The 17,499-nt window shown below is 42.0% G+C and overlaps 2 protein-coding genes across 4 annotated transcripts; one reads left to right on the top strand and one right to left on the bottom strand.

The window, feature by feature from the left end:
- Nucleotides 1-92: 92 nt before the first annotated feature.
- On the bottom strand, nt 93-7,434 carry qrfprb (pyroglutamylated RFamide peptide receptor b). The gene is made up of 6 exons (XM_035145970.1): nt 6,914-7,434; nt 4,956-5,114; nt 4,151-4,212; nt 3,778-4,013; nt 3,185-3,282; nt 93-2,644 (listed from the first exon to the last, which is right to left on the bottom strand). Exons 1-6 carry the CDS (start codon nt 7,278-7,280, stop codon nt 2,247-2,249), a joined length of 1,320 nt encoding a protein of 439 aa, XP_035001861.1. The 5' UTR covers nt 7,281-7,434; the 3' UTR covers nt 93-2,246.
- A 3,840-nt stretch (nt 7,435-11,274) lies between these two features.
- tbata (thymus, brain and testes associated) lies at nt 11,275-16,172 on the top strand. 3 transcript variants are annotated; one of them, XM_035146145.2, is made up of 9 exons: nt 11,275-11,440; nt 11,729-11,958; nt 13,115-13,285; nt 13,407-13,495; nt 14,019-14,168; nt 14,434-14,515; nt 15,204-15,369; nt 15,455-15,495; nt 15,795-16,172. In XM_035146145.2, exons 2-9 carry the CDS (start codon nt 11,766-11,768, stop codon nt 15,884-15,886), a joined length of 984 nt encoding a protein of 327 aa, XP_035002036.1. In that variant the 5' UTR covers nt 11,275-11,440; nt 11,729-11,765; the 3' UTR covers nt 15,887-16,172. The 3 variants fall into 3 exon arrangements, with proteins under 3 accessions (XP_035002036.1, XP_035002038.1, XP_035002037.1); XM_035146147.2 differs by having other exon boundaries at nt 11,284-11,440; nt 15,204-15,363; XM_035146146.2 differs by lacking the exon at nt 11,275-11,440 and adding an exon at nt 11,447-11,599.
- Nucleotides 16,173-17,499: the final 1,327 nt, after the last annotated feature.

Genomic DNA, 17,499 nt, shown 5'->3' with positions numbered 1-17,499 from the left:
GCAGCAAAAGCAAAAATAACGACTTTCAGCCGTGTATATTTTTATTTTATTTTATTAAACAATAAAACGATCTGTAGAACAGTTTTGCGCAAACTGGAAACAATTAATTCAGTAGTAAGAGTCACTTTTAACTGTTTAAAATGATAAATAAAAATAGACTAAGAAAAATGACATTTGTCAGAGAATAAAAAGTGAGTCATCAATTTATCCTTAACCATCGTATAGTTCTTACCTCATAAAAAAATTGATTTGCAAAATCTAACTTTTAAAAGGCCCCATTTGATTGTAAACCTGTATTGAAAATAAAATTTTAGGTTTAATAGATTTCTTTATTTCATGTAAAATTGAATATATCAAGATTTTGAGCATACTGGCAGCAAAATATACATGTGAGCACAATCTCTGAGAAATGCAGTCGGCAAAATTGTATACATTCATTGGGACCTGCAAAGGACTGTGGGTAAAATCCACGTCGTCATTACCAAACACATCATTACAGGAGCATTTAACTAACGTTATGACAAAATGAACATTCACTAAACTGCATTAAGACATCAGCAACACAAAAACATTCCACAGCATCATTAACACATTCAAAGTCAAACCGGTTTTGCTCCCTGTGTGTTTACATGTGACACCAGAAGCCACATGTAAAGGTTCAGATCTATAAATTATACCTATTATCATAAATCCTCAGTATAAACTGATGTAACCTGTCAGAATTGAATGAGGTTCACTAGTTTGGTGCAAATGAGAATCAACCGGATTTTTTTTATTGTAACGTCATAACAGCCACTGTCAAGCTTTGTCATGTCGAGTTTGTTCTGGAAAAGTCTGAGCAATAATCTGGTAAAACATGAACCTTTTTAAAAAGCTGCACAAGGGCAGAACTCGCAAGGCCGACTGTTGATATACCGTCATATAAATGAATCATTAATTCATCACAGCTGTTGGACTGAACCCAAAGTACAAGGCAGAGTTTCAATAACAGGCATTTTATCATCAGATCTGAGTTTCATGGAGAGGGCAGCTCAGAGGATTTCAAGAGCAGTAATAGTCAAAGAAAGATTGTCATTGAAATAAAGCTTAGTACTGATCGACCCCTAATTGAACTGATTCCGTTCATCCATCCATTGTCTTCCGCTTATCGGGGTTCGGGTCGTGGAGGTAGCCGCCCAAGAAGGGTATCCCAGACGTCCCTATCCCTAGCTACGCTTTCCGCCTCTTCCGGAGGTTCTATTTCGAACTCCCACTGGATTTGTAAACTCCTCACTCTATCTTTATGGCTAATTTCTGCCACTTGTTTTCGCAAAATTCGTTCTTTCATTCACCGCCCAGAGCTTGTGACCATTGGTGAGAGTTTGGAACGTGGATCGATCGGTAAATTGAAAGCTTTGCCCTGCGGCTTAGCTCCTTCCTCACTACAGTGGTTTGGTAAAACGCCCGCATTACTGCACAGACCCACATGCCCAACTCTGTGATGCTGAATATCTGATTTGAACTTGGGCCGGCTTTGAGTCAGGTGGTAGAGCAGGTTGTCATTTAATCGCTAAGTCAGTGGTTCGATCCCCGGCTCCTCCACTCTGCATGTCCAAGTGTCCTTGGGCTTTGCTGTCAGTTTGTGAACAGGCTGGATGGGTGATAGAGAAGTGCTTAGAACGTGGTTCATAGTGTAAAGCACTCAGAGTGTTTGTGGAAAAGCGGCACATAAACAAAGTCTACAATTTGAGCAAATGCAAATTTAGTAGCAAAAACATTCAGAGGTTTCATCCAAGTTTTCTCCTTTGCTACTAAAACCACGGCTGTGCTTCTTTGTTACCATTTCAAAACAGTTTGCTCTGTGATACTGAAACGGGAAAAAAGGTTTCGCAGATTTGGAATAACAATGAACACGGTTCCCTCCTCCACAATATTAAATGTTCACCGAGTGAGACGGAGCTTCCTGCAGATATTAGAAACCTCCACTGATTTGAATTCATGACACAGTTACCCCTGGTGTACCAGTGCGTGACCGCTGCTCCTCACTGCTGCCAGGGACGTTTTCACAGCATGTGGAGCCCTCCTCAGAATTCCTTAATTTCCTTTGCTCCTGTGTTTCCTGACCAGAATAATAACAGAACAATCTCTGGTGCTTCAGAGATGTGCTTTCAAGCTGGTTTTTTTGAGCGTTTGAACCACAACGGTGAGACTGTCGTGTGCAGGTGATCGACAGCTGAGCATTTTGAGCCTTCGAAGCCACATCCTCCTCACTTGACCTGGGAGGAGCTGTTTGCAGGCAGCTCAGTTTGGATGGTGGAGATCTTTTCACCTATCACTTCCATGGAACGGTCTCTGTGCAGTGGATTCGAGGGGCCTTTGTCCTTGCAGTGCTGGTTCGAGCTGTGTCCTGCCTCCGAATCTGTGAATGCCTCCCTGCTTTGGGGTTTGATGAACTTCACGCTGAGTTTAGGGGCCACCACGGCGCCGCCCTGCTGGTTGTGCTTCCTGACGCACTGGGAGAGGGTGGAGACGCAGCTCTTCTTGAAGTTCTCGTTCATGAAGGCGTACACGATTGGATTGTTGAAGCTGTTGAAGAACCCGACGGCCTGAACAACAGCGATGATCATGTTGATTGTGACTCCGTCGTATTTCTTCTCCAGGTCATCTGGATTATTGGAAACACAGACAGAAGCTCATACTCAAATTGATGGATCCCAATGAGACTTTAAGGCAATGGCAAGAAATTTCACATTAAAGCACTATGTAACTGTTACAAAGCGACAGCGCTCTTTGCAGCCCCATGTGGTGATTAATGCCGTCGGGCTCAGTGTCAGGGTGATTAAGTGGTTTTCATGTAGAGGAAAAAACTATTAATCACTGAGGGGAAACACGACTGAACGGTGGATATTACCCATGATTCCCAGCTTCCTGAATCAGAAGAGCTGCCGCTGTCACAAATACACCAAACTCTATTGAGAATTCTTGATATTTTAAGTGGCCCGGCTTCTCACAGGAGATTGTACCCATTTGCTAAGGTTACAAAAGCAAGAGCAAACGTTCAGGGTGAGGAGTGCGATTGAAAGCAGCATCTTTCTCACTATTCGAAATCAGTGAAGCATCAAACTTATTTTGAAGTGGCTATTTTAAGGTTAAAATATTGCATAGTGTTGCTTTTAAAATTCATAGAGACTGCGGTAATACTTACAGTACTCAAACAGCATGTGGACCGTGTGGAACGGTGCCCAGCAAATCGTGAATAACAGGACGATGGTGATCATCATTTTGACGGCTCTTTTCTTTTTCCTGGTGAGAGTAAAAACGAGAGGTAAAGATCTGAGGCTTTCTTACGACAGACATGACGGCACTCTTTCCCCCTTGTTTTACATATAATGTAGAAAAGCCTTTAACCATGTTTTGCAGTTCTAAGTCCCACAGTTGGCCTTGGGGAAAGTAAACAGAGCAATTTGTCTCCTCTGAGTGTCCTTCAGAGAAAAAGCACCTTTTTTTCCCAAGTACTGGATTCAGCTTATTTCCCAATTTCCCAATTTCGAAAGAGCTGTAATGACGTTTGTTCAATGTAATTTACCATTGTAGCAAACACAACAGCTCTGTGTGAGGCTTTTGTTCTGATACACTGGCCACTTGTGATTGGATCTCTTAGGATGGATGTACCTACCAGGTACGTAGGGGGCCAACATTATCCTGGTCTGGCTTCCCACCCACAGCCCCTAGCATTTGTGTTCATGGGAAGGCACAACCAAGCCCCCTGGATATGAGACGCTTGAGACATACACTCACCTCGAGATCTTACTGATCTCCCTGTGGTTCATGGTGTTGAGGACTGAGGAGTCGCCCACCCTGTTGCGGAGCCACAGCTCGATCCCGATGCGCGTGTAAAGGAACAGCATGGCGGCCAAGGGGATCAGGAACAGGGCCACCATGATGAAGGTGGTGTACGTCTGCCTGTGAGTCACAGAGTGCCAACTTTCCTGACAGCACACGTGGTAATGATCGTACAAGAAGTCGTACTTCACCTGTGAGAGGCGAGAAGAAAAGCCGTCAGTCCTCGAAGACCAAGTGTCAATATCAGTTCCAGGAGTCTTAGAATGCTCTTTTTACATTTCTTTCTTTAAAAACAATTTTCTGGCTTGGTTTGACAGGCACCACTCACCTCTAGCTGCTGCACAAACAGCATTGGTGAGCCCACGATCACTGAGGCAATCCATACGAGCCCTGCAGGATGGAGAGAGATATACAATACAAATAGATACAGTTTAGACAGTACAGGGTTTATACTTTGATTTACACACACACACACACACCCAACATACACACATCTGTTCCGTTTCAGTCCCTGGTTTCTGCCATTTCACTTTGCATATCTGCAGATTCCTAGATAATTGTATGTGTGCTTGTTATCCAGCCATGACAACTGGTAACTCCCCCCAATTAAGGACCATCCAGTCCTGCCACCGCTTCAGTCCTGAACATCTCCCTGCTCTTTGGAAGGAGCTTTGGTTGCATTCTCAGTTCTTGCCAATATGGCTTTGATTATATCTATTTATATTTTTCATTAGGGAAATCTCATTAAATGTCAGGATAAAGCTCCATTTAATTTACATCTATACTGCAGCAGACAGGGATGTAATGGAGCCACTATAGATTCCTTTCACTGCAAACCCAATACAGTGGAAACTGCTTATATCGATTATGGATTTAGTGATCAACAGTTTATAAGGATCAAAAAGCTTGGGACAGAATCGTTTCCTGTACAAATGTTGTTATAAAAATGATTTGTTATAGTAATCAAGTAATCCACGTACCATGATCAACATATTCTGTTGACGTGTGTAACTGTTTGTGTGTTCTAGATAGATTCGACTTTTTACAACTCATTGCTACTTCTTTACAGATCAGAGACTTCTTTGAACACACAAACACATATAATTCCACACTGAGCCACAAACGTTGAATACCTAGCATCTTGTATGCCCGTTTGGACGAGTACTGCCTCCTCATTTTCAGGGGAAAGACAATGCCCTGGTATCTCTCGATGGCAATGCAGGTCATTGTGAGGATGCCAGTCACTATGGCTGTAGTCTGTACAAAGGGAACCGTCTTGCAAACCAGAACCCCTGCAGAAAACAAAACAAAACACAGAGGGGATGAAAGAATGAGATTCTTAGAAACTGCATAACATCAATTTCTACTGAAGCAAAGACTGAAGAGGGATGCGAGCTCATCTTCTAACCTTTTAGTGTTCATGTGCTAATGCAGGAAGATTAGGGTATAATCAAAATGACAAAACAGCCCTCTCCGATTACACTTGGACAATTTGAACACACACATGTCACAGCTAACAAAGCACAGAGCTGACAGTTCACCTTTATTCACATGGAACTAATTACTATCGATGTTAATGGCAGCACATGCTTCTCGCCTGCCTTCTATCGCTGTGATACGCTGAATGTCAGCTGTCAGATACTCTTGTGTGTGGTGGATGCTGGGAACAGTGTGGTGAACCGATGAATATAATCAAATGTACATTGACACAGATAAACAATAATGCATATGGGAAGGAAATTATGCTCTGTTTCTAAAAATCGGCTCTTTTAGAGGTTATAGTCGAGTTGTTTTCTATCGCCAGGTATGAACCTGGTGGAGATAGTTACAGTGCTGAGGCTCCTACAAATGTAATGCAATGCAAACATGTACAACACCTTTGACTTTGTGTTTTTTTTGCAAGCACTTTGCATTGAATTGCAGACTCGTGTTCATTACACTGTGCAGTTTCTGGTTCAAGATGCCTCAAGCTGTGAGACGACAAAACAAGCTGCAATATTCCTGTGCTTCAAAGTGGCATGTTACAAGTAGTGCTCATCGATCCATTTATTGATCTCTGTAGAAATGTGGTATTATCTCTCCATCTCAGCAGCGATCGACACCAACTACAGATGCGATCAGCTGTTAGGTACAAGAACAGCTGTTTGCTCCCTTTCTTCTCTCCTGCTGTTCCGTCAGGTGTGTGACTGAAAGTAAAAAAAAGCTGCTTATATATTTCAATTTTTCATGCAGAAGCTCCTGACCTCCAGCTGCCACTTAGAGGCTTCGACCACTGCTGAGCTTATTTCAGGGATCAATAACATGTTCACCTGGCGAATGTGCAGGGTTGATGATGGGTTACTTGTCTTTATGTGTGGGTGCATCCAGAGTGTCGGCTGGGGTTGGCTCCTGCAGCTTCCCCCCCACGACCCTCGAAGGATATGCAGCTATTGGATGGATGGATGGATGGATGGATGAATGGATGTCAGGTGTGATGGGGTCTGCTGCTGCTGCATTTCATTCATTGTTCAGATCACAATTAGTATCTTGCATTGCTTATCAATAGATGACAGACTTCTTGCATGAGTATTATTTTCTTTGCAACATTATTATTATTATTATTATGATAAGATAATCCTATTAATCCCAATGAGGGAAATTGGGGGTTTCCTGGCAAGCCAAGCGCATGCAAAAAGAACAGAATAGAATAGATAAGAATGCAATGGCACAAACATTACAACCACTACATCCACTTGTGATAAGCTTGAGCTATGGTGTTTTGAAACAAAGTCAAAGTGGCACATTGATGATGATGATCAGGATAGTAGCAATGAATCAGGTGTAATCTTGTATATCGAGTAGTACGGTGAGATGCTGTGATGTAATATTACAAAGTAAATAGTACACAACAATATATCCCAGCCTAAACCCATGCATTTTGCAAATCGTGCATAAATCGGGCTAAATTTCTAGATTTCGTGGTTTTACGCACAGTGCGCATGGAGCTGAAAGTGTCCAAGAGCGCACGGGAGGACAGAGGTTTCACCTGCTGCTGTTGCTTTTTATGTTCAAATCAATATTCCCCAAATAGTTCAAGAGGTTTACAACTCACCTCCGAACCACTCCGAGGAGATGTTCTGCAGCAGGGTGAAAGGGACGCAGAAGAAAGTGATGAGCAGGTCGCTGACCGCCAGGGAGCAGATGAAGATATCCGTCGCCGTGTGGATCGCACGTTTCTTCACCACTATGTAGATGACCAGCGTGTTCCCCGCCAGCGCCAGCACGAAGATCACCGCGTACATGATCACGAAGGTGGCCTTGGCGCTGTACGGCAACTCGGGGATGTACACGAGCGGCTGGATGTTGTAGGTGTTGATGAACTCCCGGCGGCTCAGGTTGTAGTAGCGCAGCATCTCCTGCAGCACTTCGGGGGTGATCTTGGTGGCGCCCTGGCCGGAGTCTGTGGAGGCCGCTGCCATCTCCGGTGTTCGGCCCCTGAGAGAGAGCGAGCTGCTCTGTGGAAGAGAACTGGATCCAAGTCCCTCTGCGTCTCAGCGTCTGTCCTCAACCTCAGCCTCAACCCACCCAGTGCGTCCTGATGGTGCGCTGCTGCTGCTTCCTCCTTCACCCAGAGAGACCTGCTGCCTGTCACTGCTGCAGCTGTGTGTGTGTGTGTGTGTGTGTGTGTGTGTGTGTGTGTGTGTGTGTGTGTGTGTGTGTGTGTGTGTGTGTGTGTGTGTGTGTGTGTGTGTGTGTGTGTGTGTTGTACTCCTATCTTTATAAGATAAGATAAGTATCCTGTATTTGTAATAATAAGTAACATGCAATACTTTAGTGTAAAGATAATATTACTGAAGGGTAAATAATATAAATGGAAAAAAAGAAACATATGCACAGTGAATGGAGTGAACCTGAACCATTGTATTGCACAGACAGAATGAACATTGCACAGTTAAGAGTGCTAAACCAGAGTTAGAGTGCAGTCCATATGTGTAGTTCTATAGGGAGCAGAGCTGGTTGTATACAGTCTTACTGCTGCAGGAAGGAACGACCTACAATACTGGTCAGAGACTTAGTGTGAATCAGTCTGGAGCTGATGGAGCTGCCCAGTGCTGTGGTGTCCTGCAGGGGGTGAGACTGGTTGTCCATCCTCCTCTGTCCCACCACCTCCACAGGGTCCAGGGTGTATTTAATCCCTGTAATGGGGTATTATAGTTAGGTGTTTAGTTGTGATGATTAAGGTTATGGTAAGGGTCTAAAGAATGCATTATGTCAATGAGTTCCCCCACTGAGATACAAGTAAACAGAAGGTGTGTGTGTGTGTGTGTGTGCGGCCCTGGTATTACTTATGTTGTAGGGACCTAAATCTGCTCACACAGTCACCTTATGGGAACATGTCTTCAGTACGGGGGACAAAAAGCAAGTCCTCATTATGTAAATGATCAGATTTTAAGGTAATAACATGTTTTAAGGTTTTGGTTTTGGTTTAAAACAAAACAGATTATTCAAATGTTTATAGAATCTTATTATTTATATTATTTAACACCTATTTGGGAAATAAATCTGACGACACTTTGTCTTCAGGTTTTCTGGCAAATGTCACTTCTGACGCAACGAGTAACGATATTGATACAAACGCTCCACCAATCAGGATTCAATGTCAATCCTGATGTTTCACCCTGTTTTTATCGCCTTGAATCAACATATTAAACGGAGGAGAGAACCACAGGGGAGGTCGTGTTTCTCAGGGCAGATCAATGTCCACAGAAAAGCAGGTGTTTTACCAGATGAAGAGGGAGCTGAACTGGAAGGCAAAGCTAACCAAGCGATCTATGTTCGGACCCTTGGCTGGGCTCAGCCCTTAGAGGTACAGAGCTCTGACTTGTGGAGGGAACTCGGAGTGTTGCTGCTGCTCCTCGACGTTGAACGGAGCCGGTTGAGGTGGTTTGGGCATCTGATTAGGGTTCCTCCATGGGCACCTCCCATGGGAGCTCTTCAGACCATGGAGACCCAGGGGCAGAGCCCGGAACAAGCTGTAGAGATTATATATATCTCATCTGATCTGGGAAGACCTCAGGATGTCCCAGGAGGAGCCGGAGCATCACTGTCGAGATCGACGTCTGGGCTGCTTCGTTTAACCTGCTGCAACTGTGACCCGACCCCGGATAAGAGGCAGAAAAGGGATGAATCGATCAATCCATGTACCACTGCTCTCTGGGGTCTGCTGTAGCCGAGATGGTTCCTCTCACAGTCCAGACATGCTGATTGGGGTTAGGTTCACAGAGGGTGTACCCCGCCTCTCGCCAAATGTCACCTGGGATTGACTCCAGCCGATTGAGACCCTTAAAGGGTAAGCAGAATAGATTTATGTTAAAAAATTGAGGATGAATAATAACGATTTTGCTGAGCTGCTGTTCAAGGAAATTCCTTTTATAATAAACTGCTGCTGTTAACTTCAATAACAACCATTAGCATCAAATTACATCCACACTGCAGGATCGCAATGATCAAGTTTCTTTTGTGTTCCCTCCGCTCTCACTCTGCAACAACCAATAGATTAAATTACCTCCGCAACAACCGCCACAGTTTCTAGTGATATGAATCATTAAATGTTTCGTTCAAAAGATTAGAGGTGGTGTAAATTTAAAACACAACACAGGTTAAATACCTTTCTTTTATATTAATTATTAGATAATACCTCCATCCCAAAATATCTTAGAGATATATGATGTTTATTTTATATTTTTATATTGCTTGGAGAAATGATGTTCAGGAATAAATGAGTTGTAATTTGTCTGACGTGAAGAAACCTGTAACACGATTTTTGAACCGCAATTTAATTTGATCCATGAAAGTCACAGGGGAACATTATCGCTCAGTCCACTTTCTGTTTTAATTTCAATTTCATGGATCTGTTGGATTTCCACCACAAGTGCAATTATCAGAGTATCAGTGACACGGCTTCTGATTTCACACCACCTGGATGCACATCATGCCATGTAAACATATTAAGTGTGAAATGACTGAGCATCTCCTTCTCTGGATTGTCGCTGTTCATGGACCTTTACAAAACGACTCAAGCAAAAGTACCGATTCAACCTCTTTTACAAGTACATGCTCTGAAATGTACTTAAAGTACAAAAGAAAAAAGTCACCCTCTGAATTCAATTTCTACAGACAGCATCTGTGCAAAGCAAACGGAGACTCATGTCACAGTAATATAGTTTTAAAGACTACTTCACTAAAACCACTTCACACATCAGGTCCATACAAAGTAATACGGAGTTGACTTATCCTGTTGAATAATCTATCTGTGGACTTCTTTTCCAAGCGGTTTATGCAGAAACATGCAACTGATCAAAATAAAATTCTGCCAGTGAAGACTTTAGATAATCGGCTGAGAAAAAACACGAGGGCAGCGGTACACTGATGTGAGAGTAACAGTGAAGGAAATTACTGTGATTTCTTTCCAGCAATTAACACAGTGAAAGCCACAGTTGGATAGATTCACGTCCCTATTTAGATCATTGATGGTCTTTCTTTTAATCGGAATCTACCGCTGCTACACTCGTACCGAGGTTTGTACCGTTTAGCTTGGCAATAGGAGCCAATCTAGGAGCTAAACAGAGACCAGCTAAGTGTAGAAAACTTTTAACATGGTTTTTTTTTTAACCATCATTTTCTATTGTACTTCTGCTTCAACTGGAATTTCTCCTCTGAAAGAACCTTGTAATTCAAAGTAGATGAAACCTCGCTGCTGTCCGAGATCCATAGAAAAATATAGGATGTGATGAAGGCTTTACTTCGACTATGCTGAGTGTTCATGGTATGTTTGTCAATAGATAGTAATGAATCAGTTTTTATATAAAAAGACACTCTAAGACTGCAAATATATCATAATTCCATGGTCATGACGTGTTTTGAAGAAAAGAAAGGCCTCATGTTACACATTACATTATACAATACAAGCTTATGCAATGGGATGTAGCTTCAACCCCTCCAAGCTATACACATAGAAATATAAAAAATACATAAATAATAAAGTAAATCCGATTAAATTTAAAGAGGGATATGAAGTATAATAAAATCATATAATGTTAAATGTAGAATTAAAATCAAATAAAAAAAACCGGGAGTTCAGTCTCCCTCATGTGGATAAAATTCAATTATTTGGTGTTTGATAAACCTCCATATTATTCCATGTATTTGGTTTCCTTCCACAGAGCATCTGTTAGAATGTGTCGCCAGGGAATTAAGCAACAGTGTCATACATGTGAAAGGTCAAACCTCCTCATGTGGGACAAAGTGGAGGGTAAGTTTATCCCAGTGAGTTTATGAAGAGACTGTGCATCATCCGGCCTGTGAGGCGTCAGCAAGGCAGGAGAGATCCATTCATCAACCTCAATACAACCTTTTTCAACAGCACCTCACTGAGTTTATAAATTCAAAACCATGAATTGGCCAGATTATACCTGCCATGCATGTGAAAATCTGCCCTCAATGAACCGGTTTAGAGATGCCATTCACTCGCTGTGCAGGGATGCCATTGTTTTTTTGTTTGGTTAGAGAGTCTCTTAGAAACGGTGGCAACACAGAGCAGTCAGTACCAGAGGATTTCAGCCAGAGGCGGCTTTCAGAGGTAAAGTGGTTATTGATAGTTATTTCTTCTCCAAATTGGACATTTTTCTTTGTAGATTTGTGAAGACTTGTGTTTCTGGACAAATTTTGAAAAGCAAAGTTATTTTTTGGACTCGTTGGCTTCGTCAAGCTTTAGTCGTCCGTGTCTTGCCTCTTAAAGGTTTTAGTTTTCAAGTTTTTTTTAGAATGTGTGGTCACAATAACAGCCTCGACCATTAAACCCTTTGTATTTCCAACGCATCTCTTCATAAAGTACCTTAGTTTTCAATCTTTTCTCTTAATCTTTTAGATTTAATCAAAACCCTCCAGCCACCATTCGGAGAGATATGTCCGTCGTGCAAAGTTCAAGCTCCCGAGGGACAACAGGACAGAGCAGTCCCAGTCAGTCTACTCAGGTGCTGCTCACCAACGAATTCACCAAGACGCTGACGAGGAGCAGTCCGCGCTTCGGTTCCTTGAGCCATCACTCGTTCTTCTCACGGCACAACCCTCATCCAAACAGGGTGAGGCATATCCAAGGTGAGCATGGCAGCCGCAGCAGGCAGAAGATATTCTTATGCTTTATGAAATGGATTTTATTTTTACACCAAAATGATTTGATAGTTGAATCAACCTTTGCACTATGTCTCCCTAAATTACAAAACCCTTGTTAGCCGTAATGCAGTGCAGGTGTCAGTGTGACGTTTTATGTGTGATTTCCCTGAGTATTTGGTTCCAGTAAACAAGGAAACACCCTGAGGACCCAATGAGATTCCAATCTCCGTATCTCATTAGCAAGATAGATTGCATTTTATCAGAACACCAGAACTGAAGTGTGAAACTTTCTGTTTGGTATCAATTCACTATTGGATGGAATATTTACATCTAATATACGAGCATCAATGATGAAATATGTGGAAAAATATCCCGGACATAAAATTTGCCATTTTGTGTAACTGGAGCCAGAGTTTGGAGTTTAGCCAAGTATTTAGTTTATAGTTTAGTGATGCACACACACTCGACCAATCGTGACTCAGTCTCAGCTGTCAATCATGACGTTTCACCCTGTTTTTAAAGAATCAAATGACTAATTTCAACTAAACATACGTGAATTAGCCCGTGGACAAACATCAGTGTGATAAGAACTTGCCATTATGACAGCCAAGCATCTACTATTATTATTATTAATATTACTAGTATTACTAGTATTAATGTTATCAATATTATTATTATTAATAATAATACACTTTATTTGTATAGCCCTCTGAAAAACCTGCACCAAATGTTTTTTGCACTCATTAATTCTGACAGCAGTTTATTACTTGTTAGCGCTAAATGTGTTGATTTAGCTTAAATTCCCCAGAAGCTGTTGCTCTAAAAATAAAGCAATTAACAAGGTCATCTCTCTGAATTTGCTGCGGAAGCCTCACCTCCTGAGATCAGTCATAAGTCAGAGTTACCACACTATGAAATATTTCATGAGCAGCTGTATGGACACCTATAGAATAGCAATATGCTACATGAAAGACACAACTGCATTATTGGCAGAAAGGTAGGCCTTATGAAGCTATCAGCTTTAGTCTCAGCAGGGGGGGGGGTTTCTGGCCTCGATTCTCCAGGGCATTGCTTTGATTGCCGACTCTTCTGAAGCACGTTTACGTGAACTTTGAATATTGTGCCTCTCTCGTGTCCTCAGGACTTAATGGGAGACCTGTCTGCACAGTGAGAGATGATTGGTTTGTCACCTCGTCATTATTTCCTCATCCACTTCTCAAGAGCCACGTCCTCAGGAAAGTGGCCGACACTTCCTTTGATTTCCCACTCAATCAGAGTCTAAACGGAGTCGGCAGCAACAGAAACAAATCAGGTACGACAACATGCACGACGCCTGAATCTTCCCATTTATTTTTTTCTAAAGCTCTGCTATCAAATCATGAGAATCATTCATTGAGAATGAATAGGCTAAATGTTCTGCTTTCTTTTCACAGCCCTGTTTTCAGAGGCCTGGAGGGATGAACTCAAAGAGCTCGCTGCAAAAGTCAGTTTGTCTCCTCAAGCACAGAGGGACAAACGAGAGGTGCATGCTTTGGTTTGATTGTTGGAACCCGGAATCATTTGTTTGTTTGTTTGCCTCAGATTAAGACTAAGGCTTTAGGTTCTGGTTGGATATGAGTAGGGCCGTCGTCAGGGTTAAGATCTGATTGAGAGGCACAGTTTGAGGTAAAATGTACCAGTGGACCTTTGAGTGCCTCCTTGAGATATATGAACTTAAAGAATTGAGAATAATGGGGTAAACTTTCCTTCTAAGAATCAGCCAGACATGACAGCCACTTAAAACTGAAGCCAAATCATCTGGATCGCCTCCTGGTGGCTGGCCTGCAATATAGGTCATAAACCCTGTCTGCTCCGTGATAGTGGATGGGACATGAACCAAACTAAATAGACATAGTACATGTTAAATTTATTTTCTGTTATTTCCGGTAGTTCTTATCATCATCATTATTTAAGTATAAGTTTTAAATTGAAGTTTATTGTTGAAATATTTAAGGGTTGTGTATATTGTGTAACAAACCATGATTTTTCATGTCAATTCATTCCAGGAGCCACCAGAAGAAGAATTTGTCCGTCGGAAGACCCAATATTCGGCTGACACCGGGAGAATCATGCCTCCGCCCACGAAGTCTTACCAGCGCAGATCTCACTCCCAGCGCCTGCTCTTTCCTCAGCCCTTCCATGATCAGGAACTCACGGTGAAATCCTCCTCCACTGCTCTTGAGCTCCTTCAACGTTTGAAAAAAAAGTGTCTCACGCAGTCGTTTGGGATTGAAACGAGGCACAGCCATGTAATGTTTCCCAACAGAGAGGGAGGATTAGACGCAGATCAATAGGAGATTTCCAACATTATAGAAATTCTCCAGAGCACTCAGGCTTTTGCCCGAGGCCACACTGCGTTTGATTTATTGTTGGAAAATACCCGCCAGCTTTGTAAGCTCCTGTCTTCTGCTCTCTGATCAGGTGTTGGAGCTGCTTTGTCAGATCCTGCAAACGGACTCTCTGTCCACAGTCCAGCAGTGGCTTCTGCTCGCAGGACAAAGAGGTAAAAACACTTTATTTCACCAAGGGAGAAAGATGTTTTTGGCTTGTAAACGTTTTACTTTTAATGGCATTCATTTTACGGTGGCATAAAATTAATTTGAAAGAAACAGTATTTTCAGAAGGTTTATTCAGAGACAAATATGTATATATATATAGTGCAACAAATATATATAATATTATTTGACTTTCAATATTATTTCCCTTTGTTTTACTTTAATTTAGTAGGTAACCATTCAAACCTTATTATTACATAACGATTTGGCCATGGAGTCACTCAGGAGACATCTACACGTCCTTTCGTGTTTATCGGTGGGATCTGTCCGTCAAGAAACTCATTGAAATAAATGTTACATTCACATTTAAACTCTGCTGCATTAAAATTGTTCATGATCTGTCTCAGTTATTAATTCTGTTTCAGTTCCTCCTTTTTAGTGGTGAATGAATTGATATAACTGTAATTAACTTTCTGAATATCATTGCTTTTCTGTTGTGACTCCTCATGATGTTTCATTACAGAAGTCATTCTTCTGCGGCTCCAATGTTCACAGTTCCCATTTCAGATTTGGGTTTAATAACTTTTAAATCACATCGGTGAATACAGATAAAAACAGGAAGTGTATGATTGCTGTGGTGCTGCTGATGGGAATGGTTGAACTCCTCTGGTGCTGTGTGATGTGTTGCACCCTCAGAGAAAGACCTGGTGATGGGGATGATCAAACAAGCTCTGGACGGCGTCGACCACCATCACCACCCGAACCTCCATCAGCTCCAGGCTTTTCATCCTGGCGCATCACCGCCTGTGTACGATGCAAAGTTCGAGCAGCCGTGGAGAACACCGCAAACAACGTGGTCAGGGTGATCGCTCAAATTTCTATCTCCTGCTTGTGTTGAGAAGTTTTACAAGGTTGATGTGTTGAAGATTTTTTTTTTACCTCCGCAGCTCACTCAGGATGAACCGAACCTTCAGTGATGACAAACCAGGTAAAGAAATGGCGTCCTGCTTTTCTCCATTCTCTGTGTTTAGGCCTATTTCGGCAAAGTCAGAGCTAGTTAAAGGCTCAAGAAAAGTTATAAGGTTTGATTTTCTTTTTAATATAATTGACCAGCAGGCTTCATTTGTTCTGCAATCGTCTGAGTGTCCTTGTACACCAGTTTTGGTCTGTACAAAAATACGATGTCGTGGAAAGCCATTCAGTATGAGAATGATTATCTCCTCTGCAGTAGATCTGAATAGACCACATTACCGTCGTTGTTTTGTGTGTGTGACTCGATGTTTGCAGTGAGTATCGGGGGTGCGGAGGTGCTCGAAGTCAACGCTGGAGCTCAGACTCCTCCTCAAGGTCGTCCCCTTCAGCGCACGGAGAGCGTCTAGACATCACCTGCTTTTCATCACAACTGCATCATTGTTTCCTGACTCTGAGAAATGACTGGTTTATTTGCTCCCACGGCATCTTCAGGTTTCTTTCAGCCTGTCTGCTTCGTGGATGACTCCTGATGCTGTGGGTGTGTGGTTGTACACCAGCTGATGTTAGGAAAGTGAGACAAGTAGCAAGATTAGTTTACAAAGTGCAATCTTTAGTTTGAGGAGAAATAAAACTTATATAAATATTTTGTGGACTTAATAACATATTAAAATAAAGCAATTTTTAAAGACTGTACATAAAGATGGACGCAGCGTCTCCTTTTTCTCCCTCTATGTAGAAATGAAGCCAAAATATCCTGGATACAAACATCGCCATCTTGCACATTTGGAGTCTGTTAAGTAGTGATGGAGTGTTTGAACCAATCGACCAATCAGTTTCAACTGTCAATTACGGCATTTCATCCCATTTTATAGCATCAAACAACTAATTAAAAGTAAACTTACCGGAAAAATAAGCACTTGGACAAACTACCTAAAATGACAGAAACCATTTTTGAGAAAATTCTATTTGACGTGTACTTGGACTTTTTAATTTGGTGCATGTTCCATCTACTAACCTGGAGGAGGCGGGGTTTATGACCCATAGTGCAGCCAGCCACCAGGGGGCGATCAAGGCGCTTTGGCTTCACTTTTGGGGAGCCGTCATATCGTCACTCGTTTTAATCAGTCTGTGGGTAAAAAAAAAAAAAGAAAAGAGACAAACCTTCACAGAGTAAAAAACTGAAAACAAGCAACTCACCAGGACGTGTTGTTCTGCAGGAGAGTGCACATAAACGATTTTCATGGTTACATCTAAGTGAGATGACAAAGAAAATGAAAATAATGATTATATCCAGTTATAAAAGTTTATCGCTCGGCCTTCTTTTCAGATTTCACATTCAAGCATGAAGGACTGAATATATATATATATATATATATATACTGTATGTTTAGTCTATTATGGAAGCAGGTTTCCTGCAGTTTGAACGGTAATTGGGCTGATGGAGAGTCAGCCTTAGCAACTGGGCAGTGGGGCCCTGAACGCCTCTTACTGAGTACAGGTCACCTAAAGCATCGTATAGAAAGTGTTGTATAGGAGAAGTGAGGGCTTTCACAGCGGGAAACTGAACAGATGAGAGAGTTGAATTTCGCAGCAGGAGCCTGGTACAGCAGGGACGGGAAGAAACACCAACAGCAGTCTGAGAGAAGCAATTGACTGACTATCATTAGTTTTGCACACCGACCATGCAGTCAATCGACAAGATTGACTTTTTACCCTAATACATGTTGACCTTTCAGAAACCGAGGCTGTGGAAATTGATGTGCAATACAACACAACACAATACAACATAATACAACATAACACAATACAATACAATGCAGCATTATCAATTCCCAAGGCAATTTGCGGTAGGGCAAGTAAAAGAAGACAAAAACAAGCTCAATTCAATTGTATTTGTATGTCATCAAATCACAACATACATTATCCCAAGGCTCTTCACATAATGAGGTTGAGACCTTACAAAATTAGGAGCTGTTCAGTTTAGTTGAGCTAAAGTGCAAATCCCTTTCAGCTTCAGACT

The sequence above is a fragment of the Hippoglossus stenolepis genome, chromosome 21 (assembly GCF_022539355.2).
Source record: "Hippoglossus stenolepis isolate QCI-W04-F060 chromosome 21, HSTE1.2, whole genome shotgun sequence".
NCBI classification, from domain to species: Eukaryota; Metazoa; Chordata; class Actinopteri; order Pleuronectiformes; family Pleuronectidae; genus Hippoglossus; species Hippoglossus stenolepis.
This window is presented reverse-complemented; position numbering and strand designations above follow the sequence as displayed.

What these genes read in the sequence shown, in the direction of transcription:
- qrfprb (XM_035145970.1), bottom strand. Translation starts at nt 7,280, where the DNA reads ATGGCAGCGGCCTCCACAGACTCCGGCCAGGGCGCCACCAAGATCACC. An exon ending in TGTTTGTGCAGCAGCTAGAG is followed by an intron (nt 4,014 to 4,150) that starts GTGAGTGGTGCC and finishes CGCCTCTCACAG; the next exon opens with GTGAAGTACGACTTCTTGTA. An exon ending in CCACATGCTGTTTGAGTACT is followed by an intron (nt 2,645 to 3,184) that starts GTAAGTATTACC and finishes CCAATAATCCAG; the next exon opens with ATGACCTGGAGAAGAAATAC.
- tbata (XM_035146145.2), top strand. Translation starts at nt 11,766, where the DNA reads ATGTCCGTCGTGCAAAGTTCAAGCTCCCGAGGGACAACAGGACAGAGC. An exon ending in CAGGGTGAGGCATATCCAAG is followed by an intron (nt 11,959 to 13,114) that starts GTGAGCATGGCA and finishes TCGTGTCCTCAG; the next exon opens with GACTTAATGGGAGACCTGTC. An exon ending in TCCATGATCAGGAACTCACG is followed by an intron (nt 14,169 to 14,433) that starts GTGAAATCCTCC and finishes CTCTCTGATCAG; the next exon opens with GTGTTGGAGCTGCTTTGTCA.